Source organism: Bubalus kerabau, chromosome 21 (assembly GCF_029407905.1).
Source record: "Bubalus kerabau isolate K-KA32 ecotype Philippines breed swamp buffalo chromosome 21, PCC_UOA_SB_1v2, whole genome shotgun sequence".
Classification (NCBI taxonomy): domain Eukaryota; kingdom Metazoa; phylum Chordata; class Mammalia; order Artiodactyla; family Bovidae; genus Bubalus; species Bubalus kerabau.
In genome coordinates this window covers 7,384,261-7,403,083 of record NC_073644.1, presented here as the reverse complement: position 1 = coordinate 7,403,083, position 18,823 = coordinate 7,384,261, and the positions used below count along the sequence as shown (strand labels likewise).

At 44.0% G+C, this 18,823-nt stretch overlaps 1 protein-coding gene across 7 annotated transcripts in view; it reads right to left on the bottom strand.

Annotated features, from left to right (window-relative positions):
* The window catches only part of LOC129635759 (cytochrome b5), a 58,233-nt gene that overhangs the window by 1,493 nt on the left and 37,917 nt on the right, over positions 1 to 18,823 (bottom strand). For 3 of the 7 annotated variants that reach the window (XM_055558898.1, XM_055558897.1, XM_055558900.1), the window contains exons 4-5: positions 15,440 to 15,474; positions 1,970 to 2,119 (exon numbers count right to left, since the gene is read on the bottom strand). In XM_055558898.1, coding sequence (XP_055414873.1) covers positions 1,970 to 2,119; positions 15,440 to 15,474 — 185 coding nt within the window. The other 4 variants (XM_055558903.1, XM_055558901.1, XM_055558899.1 and 1 more) reach the window with 4 other exon arrangements.

Here is an 18,823-nt window from a genome sequence, read left to right as displayed (position 1 = left end):
TTCACTTTGTCATCACTGCCAGGTCCTTGCGCTTCACGTGCAAAACACACAGTGCCCCTGCTCGCCCGGGAGCCGTTTCTCCATCACAGCTCATGTCAGGTCCTGTGCTTCTCCTGGCCTTGCTCTCGGCTCCCCTGGCTTTCGTAAGGACATACATGTAGGAGCAGACAGAGCCCAAGGAGTCGGATGACCTCCAAGCTGCCCACACTGAAGAGCTTTATAAAGCCCCCTCCCCAGACGACATCTGGACCGGCTGCCTCCAGCCATGTTCCTGCACGAGCTGGTTCTGGACGCTGCCCCGGTGCCACTTTCCCAGGACAGACGAGCCCGTCTGGATCTAGTAGACATTTCATTTTAATTGCTTTTCTTCCCCCAACGAGAAGTAAAACCAATTTCTGGCACATCACTTTTCTGCTCTAAAAAGTTAAAAACGTGGGCCCTGGGTCACAGTTTCCCTGAAATTCTGGCCCAGTGTTAACATTACCAGCAGGTCGGGGTGCAGTGATTTCTCCCCAACTTCATATATTGAAGTCCTAACCCCCAGCATGAACTTGTTTGGAAATGAAGCAACTAGCCAAGGCAAGGTCAAGCTGGAGCAGGCTGGCCCCGCATCCGGTGTGGCTGGTGTCCTCACCAGATGGCCTGGGAGGACACACCCATGGTAAATACTGTGAAGACAAGGGCGGAGATGGGGTGATGATTCTGTGGACCAAGGCCATCGGAGCCAGTGAACCCCCGGAAGCTGGGAGAAAGACACACACACGTATATACATCACATTAATATACGCTTATTTAAATATATATATATGGGATCTTTCCTGGTGGCTTAGTTGGTAAAGAATCTGCCTGCAATGCAAGAGACCTGGGTTTGATCCCTGGATCGGGAAGATCCCATGGAGAAGGAAATGGTAACCCACTCAAGTACTCTTGCCTGGAGAATTCCATGGATAGAGGATCCTGGTGGGCTACAGTTTGCAGGGTCGCTTTATTATTTTCTCATTTGGTTATACTTAAGGACAACTGTTAAATCAGGCACACTGGGTATTAAATACATCATTTTCTTCTCTTCTGCCCACACAAGAATCAAAGGCAGCTTAAACAGTGCAAAGGAAGGAGTTGGTTCCGCCTTTAAGGAGAAAAGGTTACAATGAAAAGACTCATCTCATGTGACTGTCAAACACTGCTGAATTCTAGGAACCTGTCTCTACTTGGGAAAGGGGAACACTGACAGATGCTTGGAATCTGACTCTCACTTTAACAGTATAATTCTTTGCAATTCTTTGTTTTGACCCCTTGGGAATAAACTGGGCTTCCCAGTTGGCGGTACTGGTAAAAAAAAAAAAAAAAAAAAAAACTAGCTTGCCAATGCAGGAGACATAGGAGACACAGGTTCGATCCTTGGGTAGTGAAGATCCCCTGGAGAAGGAAATGGCAACCCATTCAAATACTCTTGCCTGGAGAATCCCATGGACAGAGGAGCCTGGCGGGCTACAGTCCATGGGGTCACAAAGAGTCAGACACGACTGAGCGACTTAGTACGACGCACAGGAATAAGGTGGTTAAAGACTTTAATAGTCCCCTGGTGGTCAGCCCTGGCAATGCAAGAGATTGCCTGGCAGGAAGCACACCAACAAGCTGAGCTGTCTCCTGTGTGCTTTGTCTCAGTAAGGAGCATAGGCAAATTTTTTTTGAGACAGAGTGTAGAAACAGACAACCTGATGTCATCGAGAGCAAGGGGACCATCTTCGACTAATAAACGAGTTTAATTCAATTTCCCTGCCTTGAGGGAAAGAACCATGAAATCGCAAATCCAAAGAATTCTTGATTTGAAATGTTAGGGCTCGGAGGCTTTGTCTACAATGCGTTTCACCCTGTGGTTGGGTTCAAGCCACCCTTTGATGACTGGAAGAGCAAGAAGTGCTAGAGCCTCCACAGACCTTGGCTGGACCAAGAAAAGCCCAGGACTTGCCTTCTTTGGCTTATGGAGCAGGCGTCATCCCTCCTGGACATCAGCTCCCACCCTGGCAAGGGGCAGGAGTGAGGAGGCCAGGGTGCAGTGCCCCACAGGGTACCCCACCTGCCTGGGGCCCCGTCAGCTCGGCCAGGAATGGAGGAGGCGCTGTCAGGAGAAATCAGAAAAACAGACACACGTGACGGAGGAGCAGGAGGTGTGTAGACTCGGACTTACCGATTACTCTTCCCTCAGTTAAGCAAATGCTTGTTCCCTGAGGAAACACCATGAGTTAATAACACTAATTAACTACGGTTAATTAACTAATTAACTACAGTCTCAAGTTATTGAGCAATATGAGGAGGAAAGATCAACTGTCTGACGTATGCACGGTCTAACCCACAAAACCTTCCTTCAGCCAGCAAGTTTGGTGTTGGCCCGACTTACCTCACTGCACCGAAATCCCTTCTGGCTTTTCCCAAGTATTAACTTAGAGTTGAAAAAGCTGCGGGCACCTGGAGGCCCCGCCATCCATCCTAATACATTTCCAGAAGGCACTTGTTTTCAACTGGGCTTCCCAGGTGGTGTTAATGGTAAAGAACCAGCCTGCCAACGCAGGAGATGCAAGTTTGATCCCTGGGTCAGGAAGATCCCCTGGAGGAGGTCATGGCTCCCCACTCCAGTATTCTTGCCTAGAGAATCTCATGGACGGAGGAGCCTGGTGGGCTACAGTCCATGGGGTCATACAGTTGGACATGACTGAAGTGACTTAGCACGTAGATGCTTAAGAGGAGGCAACATTCATGGCAGACACGACTCTCCTCAAAGATAGCTGTCGTCCCCCTCACCCTCTGAGTCTGAGGACGTTCCCCAAATGGAGGAGGACTCCTGCCAGTGAATTCACTCCAAGTCACCGAGCTGGGCTGAGATCTGCTCTGAATCAAATTCTCCCGGGCAGGGACTCTCAGAAACCTGGGGTCGGTTAGTCCGAGCCTGCCCTCATCTGCCCACCTTGGGCGTCCACCAAGCAGCCTATGGCCATCGCTGCTACAGAGCAAACCGGTGCATCTCTGTGTCACCTGGGTGTCAGCAGCAGGGGGCCCAGTAGCAGCAACAGCACCACAGAGGTGTCCTGGAGTGGTCAGCGCCCAGCTTCTCCTCGGTGTGAGGCTCTGAGTTCCAGCCTGTCTTAGCTACAGCTCACCTCAGACTGACTTAGACATTCAAAGGGATTTGTGAATGTCAACTCTCAGGATGAACCAAAAGAAACTGCCATTCTTATAGGTCAACATCTGTCAATTTATCAGCAATACCATAGGCTTCTGACCTCAAGAAAAGCCCCATGATAGATCTGAAAGAGAGGCATGATCCCGCAGCTCAGCCAGTGTCTCTAAGAATGCAGATTTTCTGTCTTTTCAATCTCTCTTCCATGGGGACAGGCTCATCTCCAGACCTCATGAGTCTCCACCCCAGTAGGACCCAAGATACCTCATGATGCCAAAATGGCTACAGCAGCCCATGACATCTACTTTTACATCTATCATTCAGGAGAAGAGAAAGTCTCTTCTGACAGCACACACAGAGGAGGGAAGGAGTTTCACTTCCCCATTATCACTGGCAAACAGCTCTTCTGCCTCTTTGGTTCTGATAGTGCAAAATATTTTCCCACTGTGGCCAAGAGATGGGATTTTTTTTTTTTTTTTTTTTTAGCTCAAGAAAATTAATCATCTTGGATTTAGGAGTTGGGTCAATCCTACCCATATCACATTGCAGAGAAGGATGAGGCTGGTCTCCTAAGAGACAGATCTGGGTTGTATTACTGGAAGCACTTGAATTGTGTTTCCCAGGGCTATAGTTAAAAGCATATTAAAAGACATTTGCTTCTTGGGAGAAAAGCTATGACAAACCTAGGCAGTGTATTAAAAAGCAGAGATGTCACTTTGCGACAAAGGTCTGAATAGTCAAAGCTATGGTTTTTCCAGCTGTCATGTACAAATGTGAGAGTTGGACCATCAAGAAGGCTGAATGCCCAAGAAATTATGCTTCCTAACTGTGGTGCTGGAGAAGACTCTTGAGAGTCCCCTGGACAGCAAGGAGATCAAACCACTCAATCCTAAAGGAAATCAGTCCTGAATATTCATTGGAAGCACTGATGCTGAAGCTGAAACTCCAGTACTTTGGCCACCTGATGCAAAGAACCAACTCACTGGAAAAGACCCTGATGCTGAGAAACACTGAGGGCAGGAGAAGGGGATGACAGAGGATAAGATGGTTGGATGGCATCACCAACTCAACGGACATGAGTCTGAGCAAACTCTGGGAGCCGGTGCACAGTCCATGGGGTCACAGAGAGTTGGACATGACTCAGCTTTAAACGGAAGAGGGACATAAGTGAAGAGGGCTACACACTGACTCGGGCGGGAGCAGGTTCATGAGGAGAGAGATGAAAGTGTTACGGAATCCAGTTTGAACTTGAAAAGTAAAGAACAAATCAAGAATGGGCATAATGAGCAGAAGAGATGATTCTGAAACATAATAAGCAGTCACAGCATTGGAGATAAAGGCAATGATTTCCCTTAAAGCGTTTTGTTCTAATTTATGAAAAGTGAAAGTGTTAGTTGCGTCCAACTCTTTGTGACCTCATGGACCGTAACCCACCAGGCTCCTCTGTCTATGGTATTCTCCAGGCAAGAATACTGGAGTAGGTAGCCATTCCCTTCTCCCTTTCTCCAGGGGATCTTCCTGACCCAGGGATCAAACCTGGGTCTCCTGCATTGCAGGCAGATTCTTTACTGTCTGAACCACCAGGGACTTTAGCCAAAAACATTGAGCTGTTCCCAGTTGTATCTGTTGGGAATTCTCCTATGAGATATCCAGTGTTTCACTGTCTAGGGGTAAATCAATGACCAATCTCACACCAAGAGGAAAGAGAAATATGCTTTCTCTAGTTATCATCGGCCTCAGTGGTAAGTCTTGAATACTCAAATAATCAGTTTTCCCAGAAGGAAAGTGTCACTCAGAGCCCTTAAAACCTACAGCTTTTTGTTAAAAGGAAGGATTTTAGGGAGGGCTTACTGCCAAGTAAACTTTACCAGCTTGGAAGAGTTTACAGGCTTAGGTCTGGGGTGGCTTTGCTGAAGTCATGAGATACTGCAGCTCAGCATAGATAAACAGTAACTAGCAGAAGTTAATCAAACTCAGCTCCAAGAGCACAGAACTTCCCTGACCTCTGGGTGTGTAAGCAGCCTTGCCCTCCTGTTTGCACCTGATAACCTTCCAGCCTCCCTCACCCTCCATCTTTTGGACAGGCTCCAGGGCTAGGTACTAACCTCACTGGCCAACTGGTTCTGACATGCTAAGAATATCAGTGCTTTGTCAGATAACACCTTTCTCCACCTCTTGTCATTGCTGAGAAACTGCTAGAGCCTAAACATACCTGGGCTTCCCTGGTGGCTCAGTGGTAAAGAATCTGCCTACCGATGCAGGAGATACGGGTTCGATCCCTGGGTCAGGAAGATGCCCTAGAGGAGGAAATGGCAACCCACGCCAGTATTCTTGCCTGGGAAATCCCTTGGACAGAGGAGTCTGGTGGGCTACAAGTCTCTGGAGTCACAAAGAGTAGGACACGACTGCACACCTGAGCAAAAACACACCTGGGCTCCAGTATACAAAACTGGGAGCCTTCTGGCTGCAGTTCTTAAAGTTAATATCCTTACAGGCTGAAGAGCAGCCCTGCCAGGTGCCTTCAGCACTGCCTTAGACTTAGCGCCATCACTAAAGCCTTTGTGCAAGAGTGACATCAAAGTGGTATTTTAGAACCATATAATAAAGCAAACAAAAGATTAGAAACAGAGATGTGAGGTGGGAGACCAGCTAAGGGACCTCAGTCATTTATTAGTTTAGTTAATCAGTCAACAGACACCTCCTCTGTCCGATGAATTGGACAAGGCTTAAAGGATACACCATGGAACAGAGCTAGTAGCAGGAAAAGGCAGGGAGCATTTGCAGCAGACATTCAGAAGAGAAGAGCTGAAGGCCTGCACTAAGGCGGGGACACTGGAGGTAGAGAAGGGAGGTGGCTTTGAGTAGAGAACAGACAGACCAATAGAGCTGTTTCTTATTTTTATCTGCACAAGTTATACATTTTCATTCAAAAAACATAAGAGAACAAAATATTAAGTAAAAAGAAAGAGTCCTTTCTCTGTCTTCACACCCCACATCTCTCAAGAGGCCACTTCTACCAGAGTGCTGATTTCAGGAAGTGATGCAGTGTGTGAGTGCGATGCGAGTGACTCCCAAAGCTGGCATGACCGGACGGATGCTTCCAAGACGACAGACACGTGAAAAGACCAATGTCTTGGAGGCAGAAGGTGTTTGAGCTTCCCTGGTGGCCCAGCAGTAATGAATCCGCCTGCCACTGCAGGAGATGCAGGTAGACATGGGTTCGATCCCTGGGTGGGGAAGATTCTCTGGAGGAGGAAATGGCACCCCACTCCAGTGTTCTTGCCTGGAGAATCCCATGGACAGAGGAGCCTGGTGGGCTACAGTCCCTGAATTAGTAAAGAGCTGGACAGGACTTAGCGACTGAACAACAACAGGGGCTGTTTGTGCTGAATTTTTTTTATAATTTTATTTTTTTTGGCTGTGCTGGGTCTTCGCTGCTGTGCGGGCCTTCTCTAGTTGCGGCACACGGCCTTCTCATTGCGGTGGCTTTCCGTGTGCAGCATAGGCTCAACAGGTGTGGCTCATGGTCTTAGTTGCTCCATGGCATGTGGGATCTTCCCGAATCAGGGATCAAATCCATGTCTCCTGCATTACCCATGTCCACGGGATTCCTTCCCACGGAGCCACCAGGGAAGCCCCGCGCTGAATTTTTATAACAGCTTTATTGACCTATATTATAATCCCACACCATACAATTCACCCATTTTAAACCGCATAATTCAACGTTTTTTAGTACTGATACATTCACAGATATGTGTAGCTATCACCCTAATCAATTTTAGAACATTTTCATTACCACCAAAAGAAATCCCATATGCACTATCGGTCACTCCCCACTTCTCCACAGCCGTAGGCAACCCCTTCTGTCTCTACAGATGTGCCTGTTCTGAGCACTTCATATAAATGGAGTCGCACACAGTAGGGCCTTTTGTGGCCACTTTCACTCGGCGCACTGTTCCCAGGATTCAGCCATGTGGTAACATACACAGCACTTTTTATCATCCAATAATCCTCCATTGCATGGATATAAAACATCTTTTATCCATTCATCTGTTGATGAACAAATACTTGGGTTGTTTCAACTTTTTGGCTATTATGAATAACACTGCTGTGAACATTTATGTACAAGTTTTTGTATGAGTTTTCTGTTGTTTTAGTCGCTAAGCTGTGTCCAACTCTCTTGTAACCCCATGGACTGTAGCCCACCAGGCTCCTCTGTCCATGGGATTTTCCAGGCAAGAGTACTGGAGTGGGTTGCCATTTCCTTCTCCAGGGGATCTTCCTGACCTAGAGAACAAACTCATGTCTCCTGTTTAGTAGGTGGATTCCTTATCACTGTGCCACTTGGAAAGTCCCTTTGTATGAGTACCTGTTTTCAATTTAATTGAACACATTGAATTTTGGGGTCATAGGTAATTCTATGTTTAATTTCTTTTAAACAGAAGTATAGGGTGGTACAGTGGTAAAGAGTCTGCCTGCCAGTGTTGGAGATGCAGGAGATATATGTTCAGTCCCTCGGTCAGGAAGATCCTCTGGAGTAGGAAGTGAAAACCCACCCCAGTATTCTTGCCTGGAAAATTCCATGGACAGAGGAGCCTGGCAGGCTACAATCCATTGAGTCCCAAAGAGTCAGGCATGACTGAGCACACACGCACATAATTGACTTACGATGTATTAATTTCTATCATACAGCAAAGTGACTCAGTTATATATACATTCCCTTTTTCATATTCTTTTCCAATATGATTTAGCATAGGAATATTTTAACTTTTTAAGGAACTGCCGTCTTGTTTTCATCAGTGGCTGCACCATTTTACATTCCCACCAGCAATGCACAAGGGTTCCAATCTCTCCATATCTTTGTCAACACTTGCCACCATCAGATTTTTTATTATGGCCTTCCCAGTGGGTATGAAGTGGTATCTCACTGTGGCTTTGACTTCCATTTCCTAATGACTAATGCTGGTTGAAATCAACTAATTTATGTGCTCATTGGCTTTGTACATCATCTTTGGAGAAATGTACAGTCAGATCCTTTGCTTATTTTTCAACTGAGTTATTATCTTTTATTGCATTGTAAGAATTCTTTCAGTTCAGTTCAGTTCAGTTGCTCAGTCATGCCCGACTCTTTGCGACCCCATGAATCGCAGCACGCCAGGCCTCCCTGTCCATCACCAACTCCCAGAGTTCACTCAGACTCACGTCCATCAAGTCAGTGATGCCATCCAGCCATCTCATCCTCTGTCGTCCCCTTCTCCTCCTGCCCCCAATCCCTCCCAGCATCAGAGTCTTTTCCAATGAGTCAACTCTTCGCATCAGGTGGCCAAAGTACTGGAGTTTCAGCTTTAGCATCATTCCTTCCAAAGAAATCCCAGGGCTGATCTCCTTCAGAATGGACTGGTTGGATCTCCTTGCAGTCCAAGGGACTCCCAAGAGTCTTCTCCAACACCACAGTTCAAAAGCATCAATTCTTTGGTGCTCAGCTTTCTTCACAGTCCAACTCTCGCTGCCATACATGACCACTGGAAAAACCATAGCCTTGACTAGACGGACCTTTGTTGGCAAAGTAATGTCTCTGCTTTTGAATATGCTATCTAGGTTGGTCATAACTTTCCTTCCAAGGAGTAAGCGTCTTTTAATTTCATGGCTGCAGCCACCATCTGCAGTGATTTTGGAGCCCAGAAAAATCAAGTCTGACACTGTTTCCACTGTTTCCCTATCTATTTCCCATGAAGTGATGGGACCAGATGCCATGATCTTACTTTTATGAATGTTGAGCTTTAAGCCAACTTTTTCACTCTCCACTTTCACTTTCATCAGGAGGCTTTTTAGTTCCTCTTCACTTTCTGCCATAAGGGTGGTGTCATCTGTATATCTGAGGTTATTGATATTTCTCCCGGCAATCTTGATTCCAGCTTGTGCTTCTTGGAGCCCAGTGTTTCTCATAATGTACTCTGCATAGAAGTTAAATAAGCAGGGTGACAATATGCAGCCTTGACGTACTCCTTAGAAGTCCCTTATTAAATATATGATATGCAAATATTCTCCCCCATTCTGTGTGTAGTCTTTTCATTTGCTTGATGGGGTCCTTTAAAACACAGAGTTGTTAATTCTGAAGAAATTCAGTTTATTTCTTCTTTTGTAGTTTGTGGTTTTGGTATCACTATTTAAGAAATGATCACCTACTCCAAAATCATCAAGAACTATGCCTATGTTTTCTTCCAAAATAATTATGAACCTTGTACTGTGTTCTTGAACTGTGTTCTTGAAAGTGAATGTGAGAGCAATGCTATGACTTGTATTAAATATGTCCATCTGACAATTCTCAGATGACTTCTTCCTGAAGAGCTATCACATGACAAGCATAATCATAAAGGTGAAATAAATTCAGTTAGGAATAAAATATAAGGACAATGAAACAAGAGTTTTCAAAGTGATTGAATGTTCACCACAGGATCAATGTTACTTAGACATATCATGTGAATTTTAAATTCTTTCTACTAGAACTTTTCTAATTGTTCAGTTATTACCACAATTCCTCCATGGCTCTAAGCATATTTAAAAAAATAGAATTTTCTTATCTAAAATGTCATTTTAATGGTTTCTTAAATTATTTGAAGGTAAACAATTTTTGCAGTTGTACCTTTTGTATCCTTTTTTTGGAGGATGTTAGCTGCAGATATAAGCAAGCTTGTTTCACCTGGGGACTTCTCTGGTGGTCCATTGGCTAGGACTCTGAGCTTCCAATACAGGGGGCCTGGGTTTAATCCCTGGTCAGGGAACTATATCCCACAAACTCCAACTAAGATTTGTTGCAGCCAAATAAATAAATATAAATAAGTGTTTTAAAATTTTGTCTCCAAGCAGCCTTGGGATTGGTGCACTGGGATGACCCAGAGGGGTGGTATGGGGAGGGAGGTGGGAGGGGGGTTCAGGATGGGGAACACGTGTACACCCATGGCAGATTCATGTTGATGTATGGCAAAACCAATACAATATTGTAAAGTTAAAAAAAAAATTAATTGTACTTCCCCTTGACTGAATATTTTTATTGTCTATGTATTGAACCTATAGATAAATGCACAGCATGCATTCACCATTAATTTTAGCATTTTTGCAGTAACAGAACTAAAAAAAAATGAAACTGTCAAAAAAATTTTTTTTGTCTCACTTGTTTCTTTCTTTAAGGGAATGGTGCAGTCCACTCACAGCCCTACCCCAAAAGTATAACTGTTTCACCGCCAACCTGAATCCTTGAGCCAACTTTAGTTGGAAAAGCCAAATACCACCTGGTGCAGAAACTGGCCATGGGCTCAGAAAGACCTGCTGCCCGTTCACCCTCCTTAACAGCTAACCTTTATTTAAGAAATTCTGCCTTCAAAGTTCACAGGGGTGATTATCACGACTTAAGCGTTCTTTGCATCATCAACCTCACTAGGAAAGTGGAATAACTAGGAAGATACTTAGGCATGAGGCAACAGCGGACAGAAGCAAAATGCAAGGTTACCTATTTCTCCATTTTTTTAGGACTTTCCTTGAGAGATGATCATTGCCACCCACAACTTGGATTCATTTTCTATCTTGATGGAAAGGTTCATGTTTGACTTTTCAAAAAAACAAATTAAGACTGTGATTTATGTCTTAGAATTTAGAGAATGACTGCGAGATCTTTCAGGTTCTCAAACAACTGTTGATTACAAAACATGCCTGCAGGTGAGCCCCCCGCCCCTCCTCCAGTCCCCAAGGGAATCCCTTGAATCGCTTTCTACAGTTTCTAGAGATTGAGGACAGGCTTCCTGCATAAAACAGCTTCCTCTCCGGTTGCCCTCCCCCCAGTCAGTCCACCCTTCCGGCAGCTGGACACAGCAGACGGGGAAATCCAGCCCGATGCCTGCCATCACGTCTTCTCTTCCACGCCCACTCCTCCCAGGGCTGTGATCAGGCTCGCGGAGGGCAGGGGTGATATGAAAGCTTGTCTTTGCTAATGCTGGTGGCACAGGAGTGGACCCTGATCTCTAAGGGCGACTGTGGACCCCCGGCCCCAGAGCTCCCCACCCTGATATGCAGCCAAACCAAACTGGGCTTCCAGATAAGGTGACAGTGAAGACACAGCAGCCAGGGCAGAGCAGAAAGAGGCGTTGGAGGCTGGGGCGACCCAGCTTCACAGATTCTGCACACGGACAGGACACGGCTTTTAACGGTAAATAATGCAATCACAGTCACTCTGCCCAGATTTCCCATTCCAAGTATCTCATCCTCATCCTAATTTAAAGCAAGCTTCTCTCTAAGCGATCCAGATGAGGGACATACAAATAATTCACTGGAGTGTGAGTTTGGTGGTCATTTCAAGCTTCACAGGAACCAGCTATGGGGCTGGGGGCCGGGGATGGGGGTCCTGCCTCAATCGCTTTGGTTATACTGTTTATTTCCAGATACACCATTCATGATCATGCTGAAAACCACATCTGGAGCCGTGAACCAATTGCTCCACTATCCCAGAGGAAGAACTGGGGGACTCGGCATGGAAACCCTTGATAGGTAGCATCAAAAAGCAGGGTGAAGGTCCACGGTTACTTTTATTTAGCTGACCTATTTGTGACTATACAGTAATGACGGCACGTTACGGCAGAGCCTGCTGGCTTGTCTGTGGATGCACCAACATGCAGAGGGAGGGCGGGCGCTTCAAGTCCATCACGAGAGGCATGAGTTTTGTTCCAGGAACATGTTTATTAAAATCTGAACAAAGGAGTCCTTTGCCAGGCATTTTCCCATGTGATACAGACACCTCCCCCACCGCCCTCCAACACTCACTCTAACCTCCAGTCACAAAAGAGGCAGAGGGTGGTACATGTCATTGATTATAAAAATCTACGTATGTTCTGAAATTTAAACATATCTAAAGAATGTGCTTTAGATATTTCTGATGAATGCCATGGCTCGTCAGTCGGCTAGCACGCCAACAGACAATCATCACTAACTATGATGTATTTCGAGTCTATAAATTCATCTCTCAAGTCTTTTGAGAGGGAAAAAAAGCACAGGGTAGAGAATAAACAAGAATGGGATGGTTGAATCAGAGTCACACCAGAGTTCCCCGGGGCCTGTCACCAGAGCTAAATTTCTTCAAAAATCAAGACTCCGAATGTCCCATCATCTCAAGTGTGTGTTTGTACAAATTAGTGAATCACTAGTTCAAGACATTTTAAAAACTGTCTGGGCCTCTCTGACCCACATGCTATTTGGCAGTGTGTAGATCCACCTGCAAATATTTTGATATTTCCAGCTTTTTTTCTTTTTTCCATTACTGCCTAGCTCCATTGATTTGCAGTCTGAGAAAATGCTTTGTAGGATTTCTTCTCTTTGAATTGTGACCCACAATCTTGTCTACCTCAATCAAACTTTCGTCTGAGCTTAAAAATGTGTATTTTGGTGTAGTAGAAGAAAATATTCTATAAATGCTGATTAGATTCCCGCCCCCCCACCCAAAAACAAACAAACAAAAAAAAAACCCAGACTCAGGAATCAAGATTTCCTTATGGGGGCAGAAAACCAGTTTTCACTTCTGAAGGAGAGTCTGTAAAACCTGAGAAACTGTTAGCTGAGAATCTCTGTGCAATCAAAACCTTTGTGCAAACTGTTTAAGCTCAGAGATGGGACAGCAGCAATGTTCTCTCATGGTTCTTAGGCTTCTTGTTGACATTGCTGGTGTTTTTAATCAAAGACGAGATAGAGTATTTTTTCTAGGTCTTGTGGGCCACTTGCTCTTTTTATCATCTATCCGATTGTTTTTTTGTAGAACAATTATTAGAAATCTTTAAGCTATTATTTCTGGGCCTTCTTAAAAAAAAAAAAACCTACACTAGAAACATGCAAAATCTGATGATTCAATTAGATGAAGCAGCACAAGAAACGACCCAAGGACACCTCTCCTTACCTCGGACAACTTGGGTCTGAAAGATGAGCGCATTAAATGACCGCCAAGTAATCAGATTCTAAACATTAAAGACAATTATATACCCAACAGACAGCTCAGCATGGTGGTATGTTTTAAAAGATCATGTCCACAATAAGCAAATGATGTAGTGATGGAACAGCAAAACAAAGTTGGTGAATAAGAAGGCACACTTTAGAAGTTCAATAGTTGAAAGAATGGAACAGTTATGGTTTGTTTTGTGTCTAATGTAGGAGGAAAGGAAAATAGGTGTATTCAGATTATTTTCAGGTGAAGGGTTTGTCAGTCGAAGTTAAGAGTGGTGGCTTCTTTCCCCCTGGACCAAAGCAGTCTTTTCTTCCATTGGCTTCTGAGAATGTGTTTAGTTTTCCGAAGTGTAGAGGTGATATATCAGGGCTACAACCAGCGCTGAGATAGCTGGGATCAGCCAGTTGGTCCACCAGCTGGAAAGAAAGAGCAATGACGCTTGCGTGATGTTCCACGTAGGAGACTCAAAACTCTGCTCCGTCTCCTTACCATGACAGTCACCATGGAGTGTTCTATTACCCCTCTAACCTTTCTGGATGAAAAGCTCACTCTAAATTGTTAAAAGAGAAGTGAGTACAACATATGTCCTGGTATAACACATGTCCTGGTATACCAGGACAACTGCTCCACCCTTCCAGCCTTATAAGAAACTGAATGCCCTTCCAGTCCCACTTAGATCTATTTCTATGATTTTATACAAACAGCTATGAATCACTCCCTCAACAAATGCCACCAAGGACTAGTGACTTATCCAAAGGACATCAATTCTGGGTTTCATATCACAAGTTCAGAAAAGTAAACAGGTATTGATCTAGGTACACCCATAAGTTAACAATGGCACTGAACTGCGAAGCAGAAGAGCAGGTTTCTCATTTAAAGAAAGCCATCAGCAGGCTCCACAGCCAAGGGCAAATCGTGTGCCCCAAGCTGCAAAGCTAAGGGATGTGAAGCACACGGTTACTAAGGTTGCTACCAGCACCACAGCTCAACATTCTGTGATTCTGGTTAGAAAATCCAATCGCTACTTGTGTGCAGTAGGTTTAACATGTTAAGAAATAGCATGCCCAAATGACTGAATCTGCAGTCCATAGATGTGAATTCACAAAAATCCTAATTTATATACTGTTCAGTCCCAACACATTGATATACTATAAATGACAGATTAATCAGGGGCAGGGCTGGAAAGATCATTAATACAGATATGAACTTTTAGAATCGGGAGAAAGAGCAGGTAACAGCTGACACACACGTGATGGTTTCTGTCATAAACTTCCTGTCCTTTAATACTCTTCACAAACAGCAAGTTTGAAATCAAGATTTAAATTGCAAAAGGATTACGAGTGTAATTTGGTAGGTTTTCAGTTTCCATTTAGGAGGAGATGGACATTTCAGGGAAAAGCAAGAGGAAATACTGTGGGGAATGTACCAGAATATGAGCAGCCTGGGGGCAGCAAACTTAGGGCGGAATATAACAGGCAGGAGTGTGTGGCTTCGAGCTTGGGTCCAAAAATTGTATTTGATAGCAGTGCATAAGTCAGGATGGTAGAACAGCCAAAAACGTCAGGATGATCTTGTGCGTGCTAGGTCGCATCTGACTCTGCAACCCCGCGGACTGCAGCCCACCAGACTCCTCTGTCCATGGGATTTCCCAGGCAAGAATACTGCAGTGGGTTACCATTTCCTCCTCCAGGGGATCTTACCGACCCAGGGATCGAACCTGAATCTCCTTCTTTGGGAGGCAGATTCTTTACCACTGAGCCACCTGGGACTATCAATATGATCTTAAACTATATGAAGAAATCAAGTGCCTAGAACAAGTGACTCAAGCTATTACTTGGATCACTGGGTTCAATTTCAGGACAGACTAGAAAAGGGACAAGGGGAAAACCGAACCATGCTTAGGGAGATATAATCATGACAATTTAAGAAACTGGCCACATATCAAATGAGGAAGGATATGGAATGTTCGCCTCAAGATAGAAAGGTTGTCCAGCCCACAGTGGGGAGAAGGAGCCTCCTCCGTTTGCTCTGCTCCTCCAGGGAGGTGTGGCAGCAGGGTGAGATGTGGGGTTGTCTGAAATGTCTGAGCCATCTGACAGTTTAGGAAGGAAGGCCCTGGGTAGTCTGGGTGCTAAGTGGAGAGGACCCCGACCTGTCCACAGAGAGGAGCATGGTGGGAGCTCAAGCAACAGAGATGCCTCGGGTGTGGGGAGAGACCCTCTAGCCCAACTCTGATTCTAGGAGCCTTCTGATCGGTCATACTTTTAAAGAAAACTACCACATACCTGGGATTTGAATCAATGGTAGTAATAATACTTTCCTGAAACACAAGAAAAGGTAAGTTAAAGGGAATATCTGAACGTTCATTCAATTGACTATAACCTGCTTTAAAATAAGATCACAACAGTTTATTCAATTCATTAGTCTTATTCAATGCATTCTTCAAAAAAAAAAAGTCTGAAGGGAAAATGATATCATAATCTTCACTAATATACCCAAACTCACCATTTTTTCAGAAGAAAAAAAAATTTAAGAAGGGTCTCTATTTAAATTACTTACAAACATAACCTCGAAAATTTGCAAGAAAATGTTAAAAATTAATAGGCTACCTAATTCTGTACATGACAGACATTTAAATGCTTAATGTAGAAACTGAACACAGGTATCACTTATACATACAAAAAATGTATCATTATCTTTAAGGGGACCAGTTTCATTCTTCAAAAGCAGGAATGAAATGTTCAATAAAACATCAGTTATTTCATCAAATCTCATAGAAGTAAAAGTGTACCCAGATTATATTAAAAAAAAGTGTCAAAAAAAAAAAGAAGTGGCATTTAAATTGTAACAGCCTGGACCACCTTTCCTGGTCCTCTTTAACTCTGGCAGGTTTTTTTTTTTTTTAAAAAAAACAAACAAACTGGCAGCCTCGCAGGCTGACATCACACCGTCACCCACCAAGAAATCCTCAGATGCCAGGGGCATTCACAGCTGCCTCCTGGTTTACCTTCCAACACCTTCTGAGAGAGGTCTTTCTTATCAGTACCATGAAAATGAGCTGCAGATGGCTCTGGGAAGACACAGTCTGCCCCAAACAATGGGGTAACCAAGGCCAAGTAGGATGTAAGCTTTTTCGGGCTTGAAAAGTTGTTAAGAAGCACTCCTGAAGCTCCACACCAGCAAAGCATTAGTGCCTCACAGGAGGGTAGATGGAAATAATGCAGCTGTAGTTTCCCAAAGCACAAGATAAAAAAGCATTAGCGAACGTTCAGTGATCTGCAGCAAGGCAATGCTACACACAGCAAAGCGCATTAAAGACATTCCCGTAAAAAGGCAGAAACCTTCCAGGGGAAAATCAGGCAAAGCAGTTATGACACCCACCAACCTGGAGACATGGCCTTTAAGATTCCTGACACAGGAGGAGGGAAAAACACAGTCATTCAAATAGAAAACTTCACAATCATTATCTTTTGAAGCAACATTAAATCTCAAGAGACTACAAAAGTATTCATAACTACTGCAAGATTAGTTTTTACATTTTGTATAGGCAAGTAAAATGAACAAGGATTACAAGAGGTAACTGGACAATGTGAAAACATTATTTAGCTATTAGAGACATACAAAGACATAATCAGTTCTGAAACAAATGTAATAGTCCATTTAAGGTGAAGTGTTATTGGCACACTAGAAAGCTAAGCCTGAAACAGTGAACAGAGGTTATTTTGTCACGCCCAGCACATGCATTGCACCAAACATGCTAACAACTCTGCATGGAAACTCGCTGGCCTGCCTTCCTCCACCTTCGTTGCTACCATGAGTGGAATGCACTACTCGGGTGTGGTGAGCACCAGCAACAACAAAGATCCTCCAAAGAGCTGCACTGTAAAAGACAATATGCATTTTTTGATTGCTTATTATCTGTTAGATAATGACCCAGGGATGCTTCAGCGTTAAGACAAGTTTGAATCACCACTTAGCATTGGGCCCCAGTTGGGTTTTAGAATGGAACTGACAAATCTGTCAAGGAAGACGGGGGAAAGCCACGTGCCTCCTGTTCACACAGTGAACTTGACGGGTTTAGCTTCAGGTAGGAAAAGGGGAGTGATGAAATCAACACGTGATAAGCTCTCATGCAAAGCTCATCCAAATCATTTATAAGTTCATCTGACTAAGCCCATTCCTTCACTGGAAGGCTTCCCTAAAGATACTGCTGATGGAGTGATGCCTTTTATGCAAAGGTCAGAGCCTACAGAGGCTTGAGAGACTCACGAGCACTACGCCTTAAACGGTCCCAGCAGTGGTTCTACAGTGTGTGACCTTGAACAAAGTCAAAGCTTGGAACAAGGTGGAGTTTCATTCTTTACACTTCCTCTGGTAGGTCCAGGAGCTCCCCTATGATACCGTGAGAATCAAATCAACTCACTTACATAGCAAAGCTTTTAAGACGGCAACCACAGAAACCTATCAGTAGGTACTGCCATTACTGATATCCTCCATGTCAAATTGATAGATCTGGATAGATTTGCTCTGCACTGTCTCTGTATTTATTAACACAAATAGCTTAACTTGGTAACTCAATTTGTTTCCCTCTGGCGGGTTCAAGCTAATACTTGTTGGTACATCTTATTTCACAATTCAGCTTAAGCAGGCAGCATTTCAAAAATTCAGACCACAGTGTATGTTTATCAGCCTGGAAACAGATGGATAGTTATACAGACACAACAAAGAACTCTCTTCTCCTAGTGAGCTACAAGCACAAGAAAGATAAACCTAGAAAAGCGTCCATGTGTTTGCTTCTGGCCTTGAAAACTAGCAAGTTCCAGCCCTGCACTCCCCCAGTTCTGCTCTGCAGTAAGCAAAGCCATGTATGTTCTAGAGGAGCAAAGAGTGTGTCTCTCGGGAGTAAAGCGATTGTGTGGGAGACCTTAGCTCTGACTGGTGCTTTCTGCTGGCAGGAATCGTGGTTCAGGACATGGTTGGCTCTATATCAGTTCTAAGCTCAGGTGATGAGCCTTATCAAATCCTCATTTTACTATAGCTGAACGATATGTGCCAAGATAACATACCGAACACCTAACAGGAGAAATTACACTTCTTCCCTGACAGACTTTGAAGAAAAAGCAAAAGACTTTAAGCACCAGAGACTTTCAGCAGTCCAAAAGGGAGCCTCAAAGAAGGTACTAGGTCATACAAATGCGCTGATCAGTTCAGAGAGAAGGGGGGGTGAGCCTGGGCATAAAAGGAACATTACTGGAATTATTTTCCTTTCCTAAGGAAAAATGCATCAAAAAGTTATTTAATTAGCATTAAATTCAACCAGTAAATATTTATTGAACACCTACTATGTCCCAGAGATGTGGAGATGAAGAAGACATTGACAGACACCTTAAAGGTTTAAGTATGAAGACTCTACTGAGATTTTAAGTTCTCTGAAAAGAAGACTTTTGTCAAATGTTTCAGTTCAGAAGCACAATGCTACTTATGTAAATAAAAAGTAGAAGTAGCCCTTCAAAAGTTATCTGCTGATAATGATGATGGAAATGTTATTTTAAGTATTGACAATCTTACAAGGAGAACATAAAGCTATCCTAATAAAATATACTGATGGATCTAAACAGACAAAAAATTTTGCTGGAGCCAACAGGGTACATATTCATCTAACTTAGAAA